Source organism: Chlamydotis macqueenii, chromosome 2 (assembly GCF_036417535.1).
Source record: "Chlamydotis macqueenii isolate bChlMac1 chromosome 2, bChlMac1.mat, whole genome shotgun sequence".
In the NCBI taxonomy this organism is placed as follows: Eukaryota; Metazoa; Chordata; class Aves; order Otidiformes; family Otididae; genus Chlamydotis; species Chlamydotis macqueenii.
This window is the reverse complement of record NC_141557.1, coordinates 25,833,263-25,853,698: the sequence shown is the minus strand read 5'-3', so window position 1 is coordinate 25,853,698 and position 20,436 is coordinate 25,833,263. Positions and strand designations below refer to the sequence as shown.

General features: G+C 39.3%; 1 protein-coding gene across 4 annotated transcripts in view; it reads left to right on the top strand.

Moving 5' to 3' along the window:
• The first annotated feature begins 554 nt into the window (after positions 1-554).
• The window catches only part of SGCE (sarcoglycan epsilon), a 32,818-nt gene continuing 12,936 nt past the window's right edge, over positions 555-20,436 (top strand). For 2 of the 4 annotated variants that reach the window (XM_086742344.1, XM_086742343.1), the window contains exons 1-6: positions 555-707; positions 9,698-9,802; positions 13,073-13,195; positions 15,630-15,787; positions 18,970-19,042; positions 19,922-20,120. In XM_086742344.1, coding sequence (XP_086598470.1) covers positions 575-707; positions 9,698-9,802; positions 13,073-13,195; positions 15,630-15,787; positions 18,970-19,042; positions 19,922-20,120 — 791 coding nt within the window. In that variant the 5' untranslated portion in view covers positions 555-574. The remainder of the gene's footprint in view (positions 708-9,697; positions 9,803-13,072; positions 13,196-15,629; positions 15,788-18,969; positions 19,043-19,921; positions 20,121-20,436) is intronic. The other 2 variants (XM_086742345.1, XM_086742347.1) reach the window with 2 other exon arrangements.

Below are 20,436 nucleotides of genomic sequence, written 5' to 3'. Positions count from 1 at the left end.
GGTGTCCTGCCCTGCTGCTTGGGTCCTGGCTACAACGGAGGGAGTGGGGCGGCAAAAGGCAGGCAGCCAGGTACCACAGACCGCTGCCTTCCCTTCCCCGCCGGGCGCAGCAACAGGGCCTCGCCTCACCACGGCTGCGCTCCCGCCACATTTGCCCCGCTGGCCTGAGGCGGGAGCGGCCGAGCCCCGCTGCAGGCTCCGCCCGCCTCTCCGCTGAGGCAGCGCCGAACCTCGGCAAGGCAGAGCAGGGCAGGGCAGGGCAGGGCAGGGCAGGGCAGGGCAGCCATCCCACGCTACCAGGGTCCCACAAGCCACCCTACCCCCACTTTTAGGGGAAACGAGTCCTGTACACTGCGCTTCGCAAGAAGCCGCCAGCAGCCAGCCCCCACGCCCCCTCCACTCCGCTCCTCTCCTAACATGGCCGTCCGCGGCCGGGGTGCGGCGGGCGGCTCCTCCCGGCATGCCCCGCGGGGCAGCCGCGCTGCCTGGAGACCGCCGGCGGGGCGGGGCGGGGCGGGGAGGATGCTGCGGCCGCCGCGGGGCGAGGCGGCGGCGGCGGGGCACGGCGCGGAGGATGCGGCGGCGGCGGTGGTGGCGGCAGCAGCAGCAGCAGCAGCAGCAGGCGGAGGAGCGGGGAGCGATGCGGTGCTGCGCGGCGGGGCCCTGGCCGCACAGCGGGGCTGCCCTCACCACCCTCCTGCTGACAGGTCGGTTACGGCGGCGTTTCACCGCGGCAAGCGGGCACGGGCCCCGCCGGTAGCCGCCGGCCTGCGCCGCGGTGCCCCCCTCTCCCGTGTCTCCTCCCGGCGGCGTTGCTCCCTCCCCGCGTTGCTCTCCGGGTGCGGCTCGCTATCCGCCCCTTTTTCCCCCCACTCCATGCCCCTCGTCGGCGCGGGGTCCGAGCTGCCCCGCCATCCCCCCCACCGCCGCCGCGGCTCCAGCGGCTTCCCGCCGGGGCGGAGGGCACTCCGGACGCGGCGCAGGGATGGCGGCCTGCCTGCCCCTCCCCTCTCCCCCCGCGGAGCGGACCGTCGTAGCCCGGCCCTCCCGGCGCGACGCCTCGGGGGGGAGCGCCCCGGGTCCGGCAGGGCTCCGAGATGAGGGAGCCCGGTTGTGGCGGGGGCGGCCGGGCCGCGGCGGGGACCGAGGCCTCGCGGTGTGGGAGCGGGTTTGCCCGCAGGGCGCGGGAGCGAGGCCTGGCGGGAGCGGCTCCGCTCCCGGGGACAGGGCCGGGCCGGGCTGCGGCGCCCGTTGCTCGCCTCCGCTCCCTGGACCCGATAGGGCTGGTGCCTGTCCCCGAGGGCTGGGCTGTTTTAATTACAGGCATATCTTTCGTATTCCCCCAAAAATTATTTCCCTGCTTGATACAACTGTGTCAGAATTAAGACTACAGAAAATGTCTTAATCCTGCTCCCTAATGCGTGTAAATAATAGCTGTCATGCAGTAGGCAGGTTCAGCACCCAAAAGGTTCTTTGCAGTGAAATACTTCAAACAGGTAACACTTAACAGCAGCCCAGTGCCTTTGTGAGACCGTTGCTACCCCAAGAGCAAGTTAACAGCAAGAAATCTGTTTCCTTAGATTATTTTGTAGTCTGAGAGGTCAGTAGTGTGTCACCTGAAAGCTAACAGTCCACTCAATATCTTCTCAAATAATACCTAGGTACAGTTCTAATACTTCTTTAAGTATATGGCCATACTTGTCATAGTATGCTGACAGCAGAAGTTACGAGATGTTGACTAAATTAAAGATGCAGTTAGCACCTAAATGTGAAGTTGTTCGATGTGAGGATAAAACTTTGCATATTACATGCAAGATACTGCTTTCTCCTTATGTGGAAATTATTCCTGCCTCTTCTGTGTCTCTCTCCCAAGACCAGTTGTGGGACAGCAACCAAGAAAGAACTAGCAAAGTCGTAGGGTAAGCTTTCAGTATCAACTAAGATATTAAGTTTAAAAAAGTTCAACTGAAATGAGCTTCTAGAATGTGAGTTGTGAGCTTTTAATCCACAAGTCTCTTACAGGCTGCATGGTGAGGGAAGAGATCTTAAGATTTTCTTAATCTTAACTTTTCCACTTCAAATTCAGACCTTTTCAAGCTTGGTTCAGTTGGATTTCATTAGTTAAAACAACAGAATACATGGTTTGAGACCAGTGTAAAAAAGGAAGCATGAACCTAAGTTCAGTTAAGTTATTTTAAGAGATATCTAAATAAAATTTATTCTTCATCAAGGTGAAAACCAGGTGTTCCTGGTCTGAATTCAGATACAAGACAGCTTGTAGAAGTTGAATGGTGCAAACTGTCCCAGGAGCTCACTTGAGCCCCCCCTTAAGCAAAAGTAAAAACGCCTAAACCACCCCAAACCAAAACCCATTGTTTTAATGGTAGCGTCTTCCTACTTTCCGAGAGCTTGACATCTCAACTATGAGCACGTGAAAGAACTTCCAACCTTGTCTGCTGGCTTTCAGATGAGCCATAGCCCTGCATGAAAATCCTTTCTTTTGAATCTTGCTCTTAAGTAGACTCTACAGTACTGAAGCATTACTTAACCAGCCAAAAAGATGTCTTATAGACAAAATGGAACATGAGAAGTAGCACAAAATCTGTAAATAGATTTCTTTGAGTTCTCCTCTACTAATAGAGATTAGTTTTTCCCATTTTTGTTGTAGCACTTCATCTACAGAATAAACTTGATTTATGCTTTTTGCACTTCTTAAAGATGTATGAAACGTATACTTAAAAGCTTTTTGGAAAGGACTGCCTGCTGTGAGGAGTACAGATTGTCCCACTCCCATTCCTTCCTACCCTCCCTGTGTCAAAACATTAACTCAAAATCGAGGGATTTCAAGAGATTTAAGAGTTTAAAGGGTGGAAGAGTGATTTCAGAAGTCCAACATTTGTTTCTTGAGGGCAAATATAATACTCAAATTGAAGGTACTGGCTCTTAAACACTAAGTGATGATCATTTTCTCCACTGCTAGAAAAAATGGGACATTGTTCTGAGAAGTGACCTTCAGGGTTAAGCATTTCTAATACAAATGAGGTAGTTGTTCTTTGACTCTAGCTTCACCGTAACAGACATGGTAGAAGTTTACTGGATTAAACTAGTAGAGGTGTCTGCAATACTAGTTTGGCAGAGCAATGAATTGCCCCCATGTTCTACTTCCACAGAGAGAGTGATCATCAAGCTTTTATTTGAATGATTGTGGCCATTTTATGGTTGTTGTCCTACATTTTTAGACTTAAAGAATAAGTTGTCAGTGCCCGTGTTGTCCCTGGAACCCATGCTTTATCCGAGGAGTAGGGAGTTGTAGAGCAATGCAGTCATACTCCCTCTTCCCTATAAAGGGCTCAAAATAGGGAAGGAGCTCGTTAGTTCTCACTTCAGAAGCTGTGATTACGTGGTCACATTTATTTGTCATAAAGCTGCACTGCTGCCAGAAAACATTCTCGTGCCCTTCCATAGCTAGGCATTTTTCACTGCTTCCCTTGTGGGCACTGAATAACTTGCACAGTGATACTGTGAATTGGGTCATCTGGCTGAAAACTAGTCCACTCACAAGCAAAAATTGTTCACTGAAATCAACTTACTGACCAGGACTGGTACAGGATCATTTACACTGGTATTTGCTAGGTGGTGAGGAACGTGGTGAGCCCCTTTCAGCAGGGCTGCAAACATAATGCTAGTTTAAAACAACAGTGAAGTCACGGGCTAGGATGGGTATTGAGGAGATTGAACTAAATCCCTGCACTCATCCCAGTGTTCAGAGCAGAACTGGCATTGGCAACACTCGGCTGCTCAGCCACACCCCGCAGAGGGAGGCAGAACGGATGATCCAGTGTTTTCAAACTAATACCGTAGCATACCTACCCTTTTTTTTTTTGTTTGTGGGTGCAACTATAAGAGCAAAGAAAGAAGTTTTCTTCATATATGGCTCTGAATCTGTGCCTGTGAAGATGTTGCCTGTTAAGTCTTTGTCTAATCTGACCCAGATCAATAAATAAAATCTATTGTCAATGAGTACTTGCTTGAATAAGTAATTATAGGAGGAAAAAGTTAGCCATTCCATTAGTATGCTTTTCATTACAGGAGCACATTACTTATAGGTAGTATAGCTCACATGGAGACATCTTAGAGCTCCTAAAGCCAGGCAATAAGAAGTCAGCTTTATAGCAGGAATTAATCTGTACACAACTTTTAGTGGGTGAAGAGCGGCTTATTTTTTTGCTCCTTAATGTTTTTAAATTTGGTTAGAAGTTCATTAAAGTACTTCAGGAGTTACAGTCACCAAAGTAAAACCCTTTCTTTAGAGGAAAGATTGTTTCCAATCAAACCAAGAAGAACTTCAAACCTAGACAAGAATATCTATTTTGGTACAGCTTTTGGGCTCTTCTTGAATAGACATTGATAAATTTACAGCAGATGCTATCAGTGTAGAGTGTGTTATTTTGGCAGAGCTCTAGAGGAAAATAGGGAGTTGCTAGTTTTGATTACTTCCACAGGAATTTGAAAGAAGTAGAAGAGCCAAGAAAGCAGAGTACACGTATTCATTTCCCTCTTAATCAGTTCAACTGCTTGTCAAGCAAGTAGTAGCAAGAAGCAGTACAGCCAAGAAGTTCTACTCTCAGCTCTAACCTGAGAAGAGTTTTTGCATTACTATCTTCCTGAAGTTTTTTCAATGCAAAACAGGGTGCTATAGGTGGAGAGCTGAAGGTACGGATTCCAGCATTCACTGATAAGTATTGCTGTGTTGGAATTAGCATGAACATGTTACATAGGTCAAAAATATACATTGTTTTGTCAACAGCATAGTTATGGTGCTCATTATGTAATAAAAAAATTGTTTATGTAAACATAGTGTGTCTAAAGGTTGTTACAATTGCCACACAAACCACCAAAATGCCTTTTAAATGTAGATTATTTTTAGTGGCAGTCCAAGCCATGAAGATGAGGAGTTAGAAAGAACAATCTAGTGATCAGACAGAAATCTCAGCATCTTGAAATCTATTTTTCTGAATTCCGTTAGTCTTTTAAATCAATTGACACCTCAGTAATTTGGAATGCTATTGCAGGGATACTTTTGATAATTCACATCAAAAGATTATAGAAATGTAAGGGGCATCCTGGAATAGCAGATTGACAGGGTGACCTGGCTATACCTCTTGGTTGCACCGTGGGCTTGGGGCTGGACTGCAGGAACTAGCATGTGTTCCTCCTTTTTTCCTTCAAGGAAAAGCTAATCTAACTTGTTTTTCTTGTCAGGGGTGCAGTAGGAGAGAGAATGGTGGTGGGTAAATGTTACTATTAATAAAGCATGAGGTTTTTATTCTCCCACTACTTAATTAGCAGTGTTCCCAAGAATGCAAATGCTGAAGTTATCACAGTGAGTTTGACAAAATGTCTTACTCAGTTACTTTTCCCGAATGATCTTGGAGAAATACTCAGATGTTACAGTAATCAATGGGTAGCACAGAAACAGGTAGAAAACCATTACCTCCTGAACAAAGGTGAATAAGCATGGAGCTTTAAAACATTTCTGGGTTTGATTTTAGTGGAGTGCAGACACCTGAGCAATCCACAATGGAGAACTAACGTGAATTAATTCTTATTTCTTATGTAGTAGCTGTCACTGAAGAGGATCTTATCTGTTAGAAAATATTCAATCTCAATGTGAATTTCCACTGAGATAATCTGCTTTGATTCATAGTCAGTTTCTACATTGATGTTTGCTTATGTGCTGCAAAGGAAAGGGATGTGGAGGCTGGAAGAGGAGGGGAGGGTAGGTGGTGGTGCACCTCCTGCCTCCTCTAGTGGATGATGTGACCGATTGGGCATGTATCTCTGTGTGGACAGCAGTGGATCCTCAGTAACTGGGCTAAGGGCCTGGATGCAGATGGTTTCCTCTTGATAGATGGTTTGTTTCAACTTGGTGGTATCAGTTTCTAACTGTTCTGCTCTGTGGTTCTTAGCAGCCCGTCAGAGATCTGTGCCATCTAGGGACCTGTACTTTCTGCTTAGATGCAGGAGGGACTCTGAGCCAGATGGGATGTGCGGTAGAGGAGTGCAAGAGTAGTTTTTTGGACCAAGGTTGTGCTGTAAGAGTAAGGAGTAGTGGAGGCACGGCCCAAGGTCCTGGTCTGTGGCATGAAAGTAACAAGCACATGGTTTAGGTCGGGTCCCAGGTGAAGGTGGAGGTGTGGGAGAGAGGGGAAATGCTGGGTTTTGAGAGCTGGAGCTGTGTGCTCCTTTAGTAGTGAGAGAGATGGGCTTGAGAACCTACTTCAAAGAAGCAATAAGGAGCATAGGTAAGCATGCAGGATGGTGTGTGGATTTTTAGAGTGCAGTAAAGGAATGGGGAAGGTGACGTTGGTCCATGATAATTAGGTCCTTTTTTGATTGTGAGGTGGGCAGAAATTGTTGTGAGCATCTTCTTTGTTAAATATTCTGCTATTAAATATTAATACTTAAAACCTTTATGTAAAGCCTTTGCAAATATAATTAAAGAAATGGAAAAATAGTATGAGATAATAGAAATATAATTTGTATTTATCAAATAATACAAATATAACTACAGAAAAATAGAAAAGAAAAAGAAAAATATGAAGGAAAATAAAATTAAATTATTAATTAAAAAGAAATATAATTAAGAAAAGAAAAAATAAAACACTGTAGATGTACTTCACCTGGGCATGTTCAAGTCCCAGGCACAGAGCTGTGAGTTGCTCCTGCTGTTAGAAGCACTGGTGGGTGCTCCAGCAGCTGTGGCAATGTGTGTAACAAAGTGAAGAGCCTGACACTTAACATTTTTTTCAGCATGAGTACAAGGCTAATCAAATTAATTCTAAACTGTCTCTTTGATAAAATGCATAGTTTGAATCCCTGCATTCTGTAGTATAAGGCTTCTTTTGTCATCCTTTAATCATATTCACAGATCTTCCCTGAGCTTTCTTCATGTTGTCACTGTGCCTCTTGAAGGCTCTGTGTAAGTACTAGACACAGCATTGAACAGTGATCATATTTGTGTCAAGTATAAAAATATAATCTCCCCGCTCCGCTTTGATGTTGCTGTTTACATATCAGCTGTTCTAACCACTCTTCTGCTGAAAGCTCCTGTTCGATCAGTTATTACCTGGCATATGTGCCTAGTTTTTTTTTATCAAAGTTCAGCATCTCTGAAGTGCGTGCTCTGTAGTGTGCATATGGCGTGCTGCCTTTGTTCCTGGGTATGCATTTACATTTTGTTCTACTGAAGTGCAGATCACTGATCACCTTTTTACCAAACAACATAGACTGTTCAGTGTTAGTAGCACGTCATCTCCAGTATTTGTCAATCTCCTAGCCTTTGTTTTACCTGCAGATTTTATCAGTATATATTTTACATCCAGATAATTTATTTTTGTGTGTGTATATATAAAGGCAAATTGCCAGAAACTTGTGAGGCCCACTAGAAATCTCGTATAACACATTAACTATCTGGTAGCCCTATTCTCTTGCTTGAGACTGCCATTCCTGTGATGAAAGCTGTTGAATGGGCTGTGTGCTCCTGAATTGTTTCATTTCACACCTGTCATTTGGAATTGAATAGATGGTGATATATATATATACTGTAAGCTCTAGGATCTGAAAATGGGCACAGTGTTTGCTTTTCCAGTTCCCCTGTGAAAGGCAATGTAGGGTGGAGAGGTGGATGGGTAACCTCTTTAATCCCCACAGCTAAACTTGGCACAACTTGTGAACCCAAATCAAAGGCACTTACTGACATTTATATTAAAAAATGCATCTTGGAATCTGTCTATCTTTTTTTTAAATTACATTTAAATATACTAGAATTATTTTGTATCTAGTTTCTCAATCAAAGTGCTGGGTGATACACTGTATATCTAAGGGTAACAAGTCATTATTGCGGTCTTTATCAGAAAAAAACTTGTGGGCTCATCAAAAGTATCTGAAAAAAATGCATTAAATCCTTTTTGACTGTGATAAGTATAATACTCTTCTTCGTTTAATAATTCAGTAGTCAAATCTTGTATTAATTGTTTTGCTTGGTGCTGATTTGTAGCTGACAAGCCTCTGATTGCCCAGCTCATCGTGTTGAAATATTGGAGCAAGTTTATTTTGCCTTTTCTGGAACTTCTTGAATGTTCCAAGAATTATATCAACTTTACGCTAAAGGTCATATGAAGTACTGAGTTGGATAATCCCTAGGATGGTACTATGACTATTAAGACTTGCAATGTATGCAGATCAATTCAGTAGGGAGAAAGTTGTCCATCTTGCAAGACAGATGTAAAACAGTGGATGTGAATAGTACCTTTTGGTTCCATCAGATCCTTAGTGTATATTTAAAATGTAAAGAAACGTACTAGAAATTTATAATTTAGAAATGTTATTTTGTTGGTATGGAAATTTAAGCACATAATTTTTTTTGGTTACATTTTATCCTCTATGCAATTTTAGGTATTTTGAGTAAATGATCATTTATAAATTCCTCACTCACATGCGTAGGTTTAGTATTTGTGTATGGTGATGATTGCTTAAGCCAGATCTATTCAGCCTCCTGAATGCTGTTCGGAGAATGCGATATCACCAACGTAATAGCTGGCCGATGTAACTACGTTAGCAGAAGTTTCCAGAGGTGTTTAAACTTCCAGTGTAAATTGTATTTGTATACTTTGAGTGTTTGCCAATAAGTGTTCTTTCTTCTTGCAAACCGGTGTATCTGAACCCAAGTACTGCTCCCTGTTTATTTCTGATACGGCTATTTTTACAAGGAAGATGATAATCCATTAACATTTTTTAACTGGGTTTTAACCTGAGTTTTCACTCCTGGACTATTTCAAAAGAGAGACTATGGCCACTTTCCCCTTCCTCGCATCTGACTGCAATTCCTTCCCCTCTGCACTTTCACTTGGCATGTATACTTTACAAACAGCTGACACATCTATTATTCATCACAGAAGAAAGGGAACAAAAAGCGGGAGGTGAGGAGGGAACATTCTCAGGCAGTTCTGCTACTGGTGAAATGGAGTCTTTCTGTCAGCTCCACAGCTGCTTTGTGTCTCCTGCAATCGTTTGGTCCTCACCACATTTAAACCTTCTTACACCTTCAGCTACAGTGATCCACCTGTTTTCAAGCTGTGTTCTGGCTGTGTGGGATGAAGACAACAGTTTTTACTGGTTCTTTTTTCAAAATTGTTTATTGGTTATGCCTGCAAGGCAACGTGATGTACCACATGTGTCTTTATATAGGCAAAACATCTTTATATAAGCAAAGCTGAGCTCTTGGATATATTACTTTCCGTACTTCGGCCAAAATATACTATGCCAGTGAAAGTAACTTTAGATATGTCTTTGCCTGTATATGAGGTTTTGCCAGTGCAAATATATTTATCAGAGAATGCTCTTCATTAGCTTTATTATAATTACATGAGCAGAAGTGTCTGCAGAGATTTAAGCATTTAGTGTGAACTTAGTTTATTTGGAAAAATGAGTGTTGAAAAGGTGACTGTCGAAAGATTATTATCTATTTATATATTCAAATCAAACACTACCATTTTCTTTAACCTGAGGTTCCTAAACTCTGACTAAAAAAAAACAAAACCGGGTTTAGAAGGCATCTGGTCTGGTCTGATACTTGGTTTGTGGGAGTCTGTTTATCTGACTAACTTTTTTTTTGCATTTATTTTATTCTGAAAAGCTTTTTTGTTAAGCTCTGCTGATGGCAGTAATGGAACAGTTAACTGGACGACTAAGCAAGCCCACAGTTATATTATCAGCAGAATAAAGGCTGTTGAAAAGAATGGTGAGTTTAGGTTGTAAATGTAAATCCCATGTTGGTTCAGTCAAGTCTGCTTTTAATATTACTCTTGCTTTTTCAGTCATGTCCTTTGTTTAGGAATAAGGTGCTATTTCAAGGTAAGTAATTTAGAAAATTTTACATTTCTTCAATCTTTTAAACATTCACAGACTTGCGTGTCTTTGTGAGTCTTCCCCAGCTTTTCCTGTTCCTGTAGCTTTGCTTGAAATAATGGCTGTGTGTATACCTAATATTGCACATTTTCTTATCATGGCTGGCTGCTTGGAGATACCTCTGCAGTTTGTTTAATACAATAACTTGTCTGTAACAATTTTTTTTTTAAAAATTCATATACATATGTAAAAAGCCTGTTTTACAGTCATTTATGCAAGTACACATAGATATTGTAGCTAGTGTACGCTAGCTAAAAGACCTTGCACTGATTGCCCATACAGGCAGGCAATCTGAATTGGCCCCCAAATCAAATTCTTTCTGGGATTGTGCTTCATCTGCTGAAGATCAGTGGGGAGAGGACCCATTGAAATTCCCAGAAAAAAATTTCCAGGTGGATTTTTTTCTGAAGATCATCAACATACAGACTTCAACCAACATGGTAAATGTTCTGAAATTTCTGGAGATGAGTCATCTGTATCTGATATCAGCCTCCAGCCCAGAGCCTGTTATAATCCTAGCTGAATTCCTGGCTGTAAGAAGAACAACTGGAACAATTTCTGCACATATTTCAAAAACAGTGATGCATGTTTTCCAGCCTTCAATTCCTAGTTAATCTACTTCTCTCCCAATCTCCAGAATCTCTAACCTTTCTGCACAGATATATCTTGGGGTCTACAGAAAGTCCTCCAGGGGATCTGGAAACAAGAAAGGACAGTGCTGTCGAGGTAGCTGATACTGTCTTTTTTCCTAATAGGGATCTGTTATGATCCTGTGTAGTGAAGATTTTTTAATTTCCCATGGTTAGTTTTACAGAAGCCTTTCACAGTCCCCGAGATTTATATCTACTACATGGAATTTGCCCAGACAATTCACATCTGGCAGTCTTCTGCATTAGATTAGAATCTAGAAGTTGGTAAGTATATCCAGTTTCATCCCTAGATCACCTAAGATGATTACATATTCATCTCCAGTCACAGGCAGTCTTGAAAATATTTTAAAGGAAATTAATTCATTTTCTTGCTCTATTTACAGTTTATTCACAGAAGTGAGTGCAAAATTTTGTTGCATGATCAAATAGCTATGTTACTCTACTTAAATCTACATAATTAAAATTACAGTAACTGGTTTATTAACCACACAAAATTGTGGTTAAATTTGGTGAAATTTAAATTTCGGGATCCATTTAAGTTTTTTGTTTAAGGTAAAATTATTAGAAAGATATTCTGTTAGTATTGTGTTAAAAGTGGTTTGCAAAAGTGGGAAAAAGCAACTGCTATGGAATTTGATAAATAGTATATCCAGAGCTTGGGACTATTAATTCTGCAATACCAGGCTTGAAGAGTGGGAAGTATGGAACTAAATGTAGAAGTCTACATTACAGATGTCTGTATCTCCTCTCAGCTGCCTCTGCAGTCAGTGGAGATCTAGCCTCTGTAGTCAGGAATCTAGGACATGATTCATCTCATTTCACAGGAGAAATCAAATTAATCAACCCCTAGAAACGTCTGTTTCTTCTCCACTGGCTATAAAAGGAGCCTGACTGACTCAGTGGTGGATGTTGTTTCTGTAGGCATCTAAAATTAGGTGAGATAGATTCCACACGAAGTACGTGGTGCGAGGGATGGAATGTCTGTGATTAATGCCTAATTAGCAATGGCTTTTTAAGTAGATATCAAGTAAGAAAATTGGTACAATGATAAGACTGTAGAAATTGTACCAGGATTAAAAAATTACATGAGCTTGATCCACTTTTGAAATGTATCTTGCTTATTGATCCAAGTGTTGAAATGAGCCCTTTTGTCTTCTAGGAGGTATGACTTTGTTCCTATGCGTTTATTACAATGACTCTGAAGTCTCTTCCGGAGTCTCTCTTCCCTATGGCAGTACTCCCATCCTGTATGACCTATAATCTTTCTTCGGAGATGTGACTTCACATAAAGTTTCTTTCTGTTTAGCAAGCAAGGCAGGTAGCTGTCTCTTGATCTGTGATTTATCTTTACTTACCACTTGTGTAATCTTCATATCATTGACAAAATTTATCAGCAATGATTGATTCTTTCAGGGCATTGATTTAAAATTCAATGGTAATATGTAATATAAACTACAATCAGTCCTGTTAAGACATTGTGAAAAACATCTATTAGGTCAGTATTCTCCATTTAGACTTAAATTTTGAAACTTGTCGGTAAAATGGTTTCGTACCTATTTAATGTATCATAATGATTTTTTATTCTTCTCATTGATTAAAATGTGTATATAGTACTGCGTCAAATGTGTTATACTTAAATAAGATTTGCCTTTATCAGCTAAATTTGTAACTACATAAAAAATAGCATATTGTTTTTATATATGCTGTTTGTTGTCAATAAAGTTTCCTTTAGGTTTTTAATTCTGAACCCTGTAAAATATGGCTTCATTTTTTTTGTTTGGAGTCAGTGACACCTGATGGGCCTATAATTACCCATGTCCTTCTGTTCTGTCCTTCAGTACAAGCACAACGTCTTCAGTAATGAGCTAATTTTTAGGTTAGAGAGAGAGGTTTTATCTGAACCTGCTGGTCTAAGAACTCATATAAATCCTCAGCTGAAGTGAATTGCTTTGTTCTTTTCTGCACAAGAACTGAAAAATCTGCCATTTCCATTCAGGGAGTAATCAGTACCATTGATTGGTAAAGTTCCTCTGTGTTCTTTACATTCCTTATTTTTATGTAAAATATCAAGAAAACATGATTGTGTGATTCATTAAATGTAGTTTTATTCATGTAATATTACAAATAAACCAACTGTAAAATGACAGTAGCCTTCCTCAGTTTCTTTTATTGCAATAAAAATAAAGAGCTCGTACAACTTCTGAAATCCTAACGTAGCTAGTTTTATTTATTGGCAATGTTGGAAGGGATCCTGTTGGGCAAAGAGAGTATTTGCGCTGTGTTCCATTCTTAAATCTATGCAACCTTCTAAAAAATGTATTAACAGGTATCTAATATTTGTTGCTTTCCTTCTCCCAGATGCCCACATTGCTGTTGAAATGCATGTTGTATTACCTAGAGCATGTCTCATTTTTGCTTTTTTTCTGTCTCTTATCTTTCCTTCTGCTTTTCAGTGTACACGATTCTGTCTAAGGTGCACTCTGATCGGAATGTATACCCTTCTGCTGGAGTTCTTTTTGTTCATGTTTTGGAGAGAGAGTACTTTAAGGGGGAATTTCCTCCTTACCCAAAGCCTGGTATGAGATGCTAAGATCTTCCATGTTATATACAAATGTAGAAAAAAAATGTTTTTAAAAATTCAGATCTATTTAGCATACCTTATGGTTCAACATGTAACATACAAAGGACAGTTTTTAGTTTCTTTTGAAGTATCTTCAAATGAAATAAAGTACGTGGTCCTACAAGTTTATAATGTTCTGCTTTGTGAGCATCATTTGTGAAAAGATGCGTATAATTGTGTATTGTGAAAAATGTACTTAATAATTTGGGGAGGCCTAGTAACACATTATATATCTGAGATCAGGAAGTATACCTTTTCTTCACTTTTGGATTAAATACAAAAATTGTGGAAGTTAAATGGTATTTTTAACAGATTATTAATCTGGTCACTACTTTAGACATGGTATGTATGGGGCTATATGAAGGAGCACTTCAAAAGCATATAGTAAACTTGAGACCAAATAGAAGATTAAATAAAATATGAGACTATGTAGTGATGTTTTCTTTCATTTAAAACAAATACTTATTTGGATTCAGTCTTCTTCGTATTTTTAGGAACAGTATAATGTTAGTAAGCAGGTTTGTTTTAGAGAAAGAGCTGTGATTTTCTAAGTATGATGTATAAATATATCCTATTTATATAACTATCCTATTTTCCTGTAAAAATAGGAAAAGCCTATAGTACATGTAAAGTGCACACATAATCAAAACTTGTTTCATTAATAAGCTTTAGAATTGATTTGAAAGTACTATTTTCAAAACTCAACTTGAAAGAAAAAAAAATAAGCTTCTGTTAGCATTGGTTAAATTTTATCATGAATAAAATCAAATGTTTTAAAAATTTCCTCTCCTTGAAAAATTGATGTTTTTCCTGACGTGTGTACCTGAGTCTTCATTTCATGTAACAGTGACTGGCAGAGTAAAGTTTGACTCTGTCCTAGTTTTCTCTCAGTTTTGGCACATAGATGGAAGGAACCTGGAAATTTTACTGATGATGGATTTCCTTTCTAATCCTTACAGCCCCAGCCTGTCTCGTCATTTGTGTGATTCAGAGGCAGTGTCAACCTGATTTCAGATACTGCTGAGTTTGCTGTACGCGTAAACTATTGTGGTCATATCAGAAATTCACTGTAAGACCAGATGTTACCATGGTCCTTTTATTTGTCTGCTGTGCTAGATCATTAGCATGGTCTACCTTGATGAAGGGCAAACCAAAATGTATCACAGGGAGCTTTCAGAATTTTCCCCAAATCATTTATGGTGTTGGGAATTTTATTACAAATACAATCGATTAGATTACTGGGATGTCCTGAGAGAATTGTGAGGAAAGTTGCGTTACACCGTGGTGCTGGTTTGGTGTGGTTCTGGTCCCTTTAACCCATAGCCAGATGTGTACGTGGGTACCTGAAAACTAGTAACCCTTTGGCAACAGGTCTCAGTCTTTGTTCCTCTCTGGAGGACGTGACAGCTGTTCTTTCTTCACTGGGCTCAGTGCCTTCTGTGCCAGTCTTCCTGTTACCTTCTCTTGTCACTTGTCCTACAATGGCTGCCACTGCCCTTTCAAAGCCGAGTTGGAGGAGCACAGTGCAGAGGTGTCTGCACAGGCTCACAGCGGGTTTGCCACAGCTAGAGGATTTCTGTGCCTCAGCTGGATGGTGCTCATGCCTCAGCAGTGGGGATCTGGTAGTGCTTAGGCATGCCTGACTTCTCTTACAAAAGCTAAAACAAGCCAAACCAGACATTTTTAAGAGTATCAATAAGAACCACAAGAACTGTTTTACTGGTTTGACTTGAGGGGTTTTTAGAGATTCCATCTGGACCCTTGTATTTAGTAGCCATCAGTGGATCAATTTTTCAGGAATGTCTGGTCCTTTTTTGAATTAATTTATTCTCTAAAGAAAAACTGCTGCCAGGATGTTGGTGCTGAAGACCTGTATGTATATCCTGATGCTAACAGAAGCTTTCAGGCATTGATGATTACACAGCTGCTCTTTACAGTAAGTCCTACCAGGTACATTGGGTCTCTGGAGCCATCTAAAAACATAAATAAAATAATTTTTTGGGGAATTAAAGGACTGAGACCTTTTGTACTTTTGTCGGTAAGGAGGTTAGATGCTTCAGTTCTAGGTGGAACCAAGCTCTGAAAATAAGACTTGCTAGTTAATGAGCATGAATACTCAGTTAGCCAGGACTCTAGGAAGTACCAGTAGATTCATCTCTGCAGTTGGTTACACTTTTCAGATATGGATTCTTAGTACTTAAAAGTGCTAAGTAGGAGTTCATGTATTTCTGATGTGGTAAAGATTAGCAGGTTGGTTTTTTTTTTTTTTCTTTTTGGAAAGGTTTAGAAAACATACTGAAAGTCAGATCTAAGACTTTCTAGTGGAAACATCAAGATCAAAGCATATAGCTTTTTCTTGTGCATATTCTAATGTAATTTTTCTTATCTAGGTGAAATAAGTAATGATCCTATAACATTTAATACCAATTTAATGGGTTACCCTGACAGACCTGGATGGCTACGCTATATACAAAGGACACCGTACAGCGATGGAGTGCTGTATGGCTCACCAACTGTAGAAAATGTGGGCAAACCAACCATCATTGAGGTATTTTCTTTGAAAATTTAAAAAATACGTGTTTTGATTTAGAGTATAAGATTGAGAACTGTCAACAAGTATTGTCTTCTTTTTGAAAAGTTAATTACAATAATTAAAGAAAGATTATGATTGTAAGGCAGGGACAGCAGCTTGTGATATTAACATTTTCTTTTGGGTACCATTATATCCTCTTCAGAGAGAAAGGCAAGTTGTTGAATGGCAGTTCATGTTTTACTTTTAAGGTATATTAACCAGTTAATAGCAATAATCACTCAAGCTTAATGTTCCTAGGTGCAATACCTTTTGATTCTTGCCCTTCATCTTTCTGAGGCATTTAATTTTGGTAAATTATGAATATGTTAAAGTTTTATTTAAAATACAGGGGGAAAATAACTTTGTAAACAACTGTACTTGAAGAATAACTGAATTTTGAACTTTGTAACTTTCAGTGCTAAATATGGGCCAGACTTTTCCCCACTGGAAAATACAGTGTTCAGTCAATAAACAGGTTTTTGGGTTTTTGCTGTTTTTTAAAAAAAAAAAATCAAATTATTTTTCATCAAATATTCCATGGTTCGTTATTCGTGTTTATTGATAGATTTTATTTTAATTAGCACTTACATATATTTAATTCTATTCTTATAAGTGTAACAATGACAAAATCCACTACTATTTTTGACAATTAGCTATCCAAATGTTTAAAAGCACTAATTATTCATTGAGTAGCAATTGAAAAGGTAGAAGGACTATATTTTCTGCCATATGTATCATGGACAGCAGACTGAATCAGACACTGTGTGATTCATAGTGTTAAGGAGAAATCAGCTCATTAACTTGCTCCAGCCATTTTGCTGCTTCAGCAGTACATTCGTCTGAAACCCTTGATGAGATTTTTTTTTTTCTAAATTACATTTGATATAGTTGTTCTTCCTCAAGAATGTAATCTCTGAATGTTAAGTTATGCTGCAGATAATTTCACCCATGCTTAATTTTGTATACATGATTCAGTTTTGATTTCAGTAGGACTAATCACATCTGTAAAATTAATCGTGCAGAACTACGTGCGGACTCCACTTAGCTTTCTGTAGAGGAAACCATTATTTAAAATTGTCTTTTTTTAAATGGCATGTGCTTTTAGATTCTAGGATCTATATCAAGACCTCCATTCTAAGCATGACCCCAAGCCTGTATTTGACCTAAATCTTGCCTAGCATACAAATTAATTCCTTGCAGTCCCACTCTCAGATGTGGCTTTTGAATTAATTCTGTAGTACCTGAGGAAGGCAGATTGCATTGCACCCACTTCCTCGTGCCATCTGAGAGGAGCGGTTGCATATTCCTTGCCTGAATATAACTTTCATCGTGTGGTAGTTCCTGAGGTGATGTCATGAGTAGGTCAATTAATTGGAGAAGACCTCATAATTAGAAGAGCATAGCATCAACCGCTATGCGTACCACTAGCATCAACTGTTAACCATTATACATAGCACTGCAGTAGAGCGGACTGCTTTCGTTAGCTCAAGCCCCTTTGAAAGCTGTGCAAAGACAATTTGGGTTTGAGTGAATATTCGGTACAAAGGCAATCTCTGCCATGGTCACTATTGCTCGGTACTATGGTCTGCACTGGCAACTCTCACTGCTGGAGCGCAGACTCAGAATGGGTACTGCAGTGTTCCTGTATAGAGCTTGTACAACCAGAGAGTTAGGTTTTCTAAGTATTAATGTTTAAACTGCTGTTGAAACAACCTTTTGAGGAATTTACAGAATCAAGTATTGAAAAAATCTCAGGATTTTATTTTCTATTAATTTTATAATGAAATTGTTACATTACATAAGATGTAATTGTATCAGGTAAGCTTTTCTTTCTACGCTTAAATGAACGTGCAAGAACATATTCCAGAGCAATTCCCTTAAAAGAGGTGCAACATGCATTCCTTTTGTTTTATAATCAACGTCACAATGCTTTGTAGCTGTTAGCTGAGAAGCAGCAGTTCTGTCACTGTTACCACTCCTCTACCTCTCCTTTGTCCCTGAAACGAATGAACTAAAGTCTAAAATTAGAAAGAAGGTTAGTCTTTCTCAATTTGTTTCATGAAAGATTTATCACCTTTCAGGGAAAAAAAATAGAGAAAATAATACCTAATTATACGGATATCCAGCCTCATTCTGTATTTCTTATGATGAGCACTTAGTCATAGCACAACTTCAGAGTACAGTCACCGCTGAAGAGTAACCACTTGTGAGCATTTCAGGCGTCCTATACATTTAAACTCTAAGATTGTTATCCTTACATAGTTTGATCATTAATCACAGAATTGTTTAGGTTGGAAAAGACCTTTAAGATCTTCAAGTCCAACTTTTAACCTAACACTGCCAAGTCCACTGCTAAAGCATGTCTCTACGCACCACATCTGCATGTCTTTTAAATACCTCCAGGGATGGTGACTCAACCTCTTCCTTGGGCAGCCTGTTCCAATGCTTGATAACCCTGGCATAAGCTTCTGAAATTTTTAAGAGTCATGAATGTTGCATCTAGCTACAAGTTTTCAGTTTCCCTACAGTTACAGATTCTGTGATTTTTTTTTTTTTAAAAACTAGTTGTGTTGGAACAATGCTTGTGAATCCATTCACGGATTATGACTTCAGTGGGGCTAGAGCTAAAACTAAACCCCAGTCCCAATCCCAAAGATCCCAACATTCTTGCATTTAAATATCTCCATCTAATTTAGTTGCCTAGGGGAACTGTCAGTGATTGTAAATCTTGGGGTGTTGGTGAAGGGGAGTGGAGGGTGGAAAGGGAAATGGAGAAACAAGTCTTTGCTTCTGCTTGTTCTTAAATCAAAGATAGCAGGAAAGAAAGAATACGCATGTATGGCAGAATACTTCTATCTGGACCGAAATGTATTACGTTCACGTATAACCCTTGGGTAATTGTATTTGGCTATAGACTCGTTAAGAAAATTCCAGTGTCCTGACTTTAAGGTAGTACTGCATCAAATAAATTGATCTTAACCTTTCAAATTTTATATTAATAAATGAATGTTCATACATTTCAAAATAAGGAGGCAAAGCGTTTAGAAGGTGATAAGTATTTCTAAATTATCAATTTAATTTTCATTGATGTTCCATTTACCTGATTTTCATATTTGCATTGTTGTTTTGCAATATCTTTTTTTTTTGTTTTACTCTAGATCACTGCGTATAACAGGCGTACCTTTGAGACAGCAAGACATAATTTGATCATTAATATAATGTCAGCAGAAGGTATGTACAGAAAATAGCTTGCTGTGTTTTGAACTGAATAAGCAAAAACATCTACGAGCTCCTATTCTTTTAAGATTAAAAAATTAATGTAAAATAGTTGTCTGGTGTTCAAGCCAAATGTGGGGGCACAAAGGGGAAGTAAGAGTTTTCCCTATTTTGATTCAGTTTGTTATTTTTATCAAAATTATTTCTGTCAGGTAAGACTATTTTTCCTCATTCATTAAAAAAAGTGTGTTTGCTTTTTTATAATTAATTTCAATTTTTTCCCTGTCTTTTCAGATGGACCTTACATGAAGGATTTTACTCTCTTTCTGCATGTTGTTTAGTTAGCTTAGTTCTGCACGTTCTTTATGCAGAGAACAATCACATAGGCAGATTCTGAAAACATATTATGGCATATATGGATTTTTTAATTAAAAAAAAATGAATTGATTAGTTTCTGTCCTTAAAATTAGTTCTCTTAATCATATTTTTTTATTTATTGTCTGGAGTAGTGCAGGTTGGAATGCATTGTCACTGCAGATCAGTTTTAACCCCAAAATTAGCATGAGTGTAATTTTATCTGTTTGATAAAGATTTACCAGCTGAGACTCTTTTCCTCTTGTCCACTCCTTCATCTCCCAGTTTCTTTATGAATAGCCATGGGTTTTCAGCTTAAATAACAGCTAATAGTACTAACTATTTAATTAAATGTAATCACATTAGGTTCACAATAATCACATTAATAATCATGTTAGGTTCAAAATTAACTCGTTCAAATACAAGATTTTTGGAAAGATGTATCAATCTTAAAGTGACATTATGTGAAATAATTGCTTCAAATTCTTTGTTATGGAGCCTTTGTTTAAAGCAAAACTCTTCCTTTTTCACCACAACTAGATTTTCCTTTACCATATCAAGCGGAATTCTTCATAAGGAATATGAACGTAGAAGAAATGTTGGCAAGTGAAGTTCTTGGTGACTTTCTCGGAGCAGTGAAAAACGTGTGGCAGCCCGAACGCTTGAATGCTATAAACATTACTTCAGCCCTTGACAGGGGAGGGAGAGTTCCACTTCCTATTAATGACATGAAAGAGGGGTAAGGACATGTGTCTCTGTAATGTTTTTGCTTTGCTCTATTTTTTCTTATTGAAAAGCTTAGTATTTTTTCTGGTTTTCTAGAAACTTTGCCGTTTCTGTTTTATATTTTGGAAATGCAGATTGGTATTAGATATGAAAAGTTTACTGATGTTCCAAGCCCCTCTTATACCATGAGTTTATCGTGTTAGATACCATTTCAACAGTCAAAAGTTCCTATATATTGATTTTACAATCCAAGGAATACTGATAAATCCCATTAATTATAAACCAGTTGATATTCAATATGTTTACTGTAATTCCAGTCTTACTTCTGA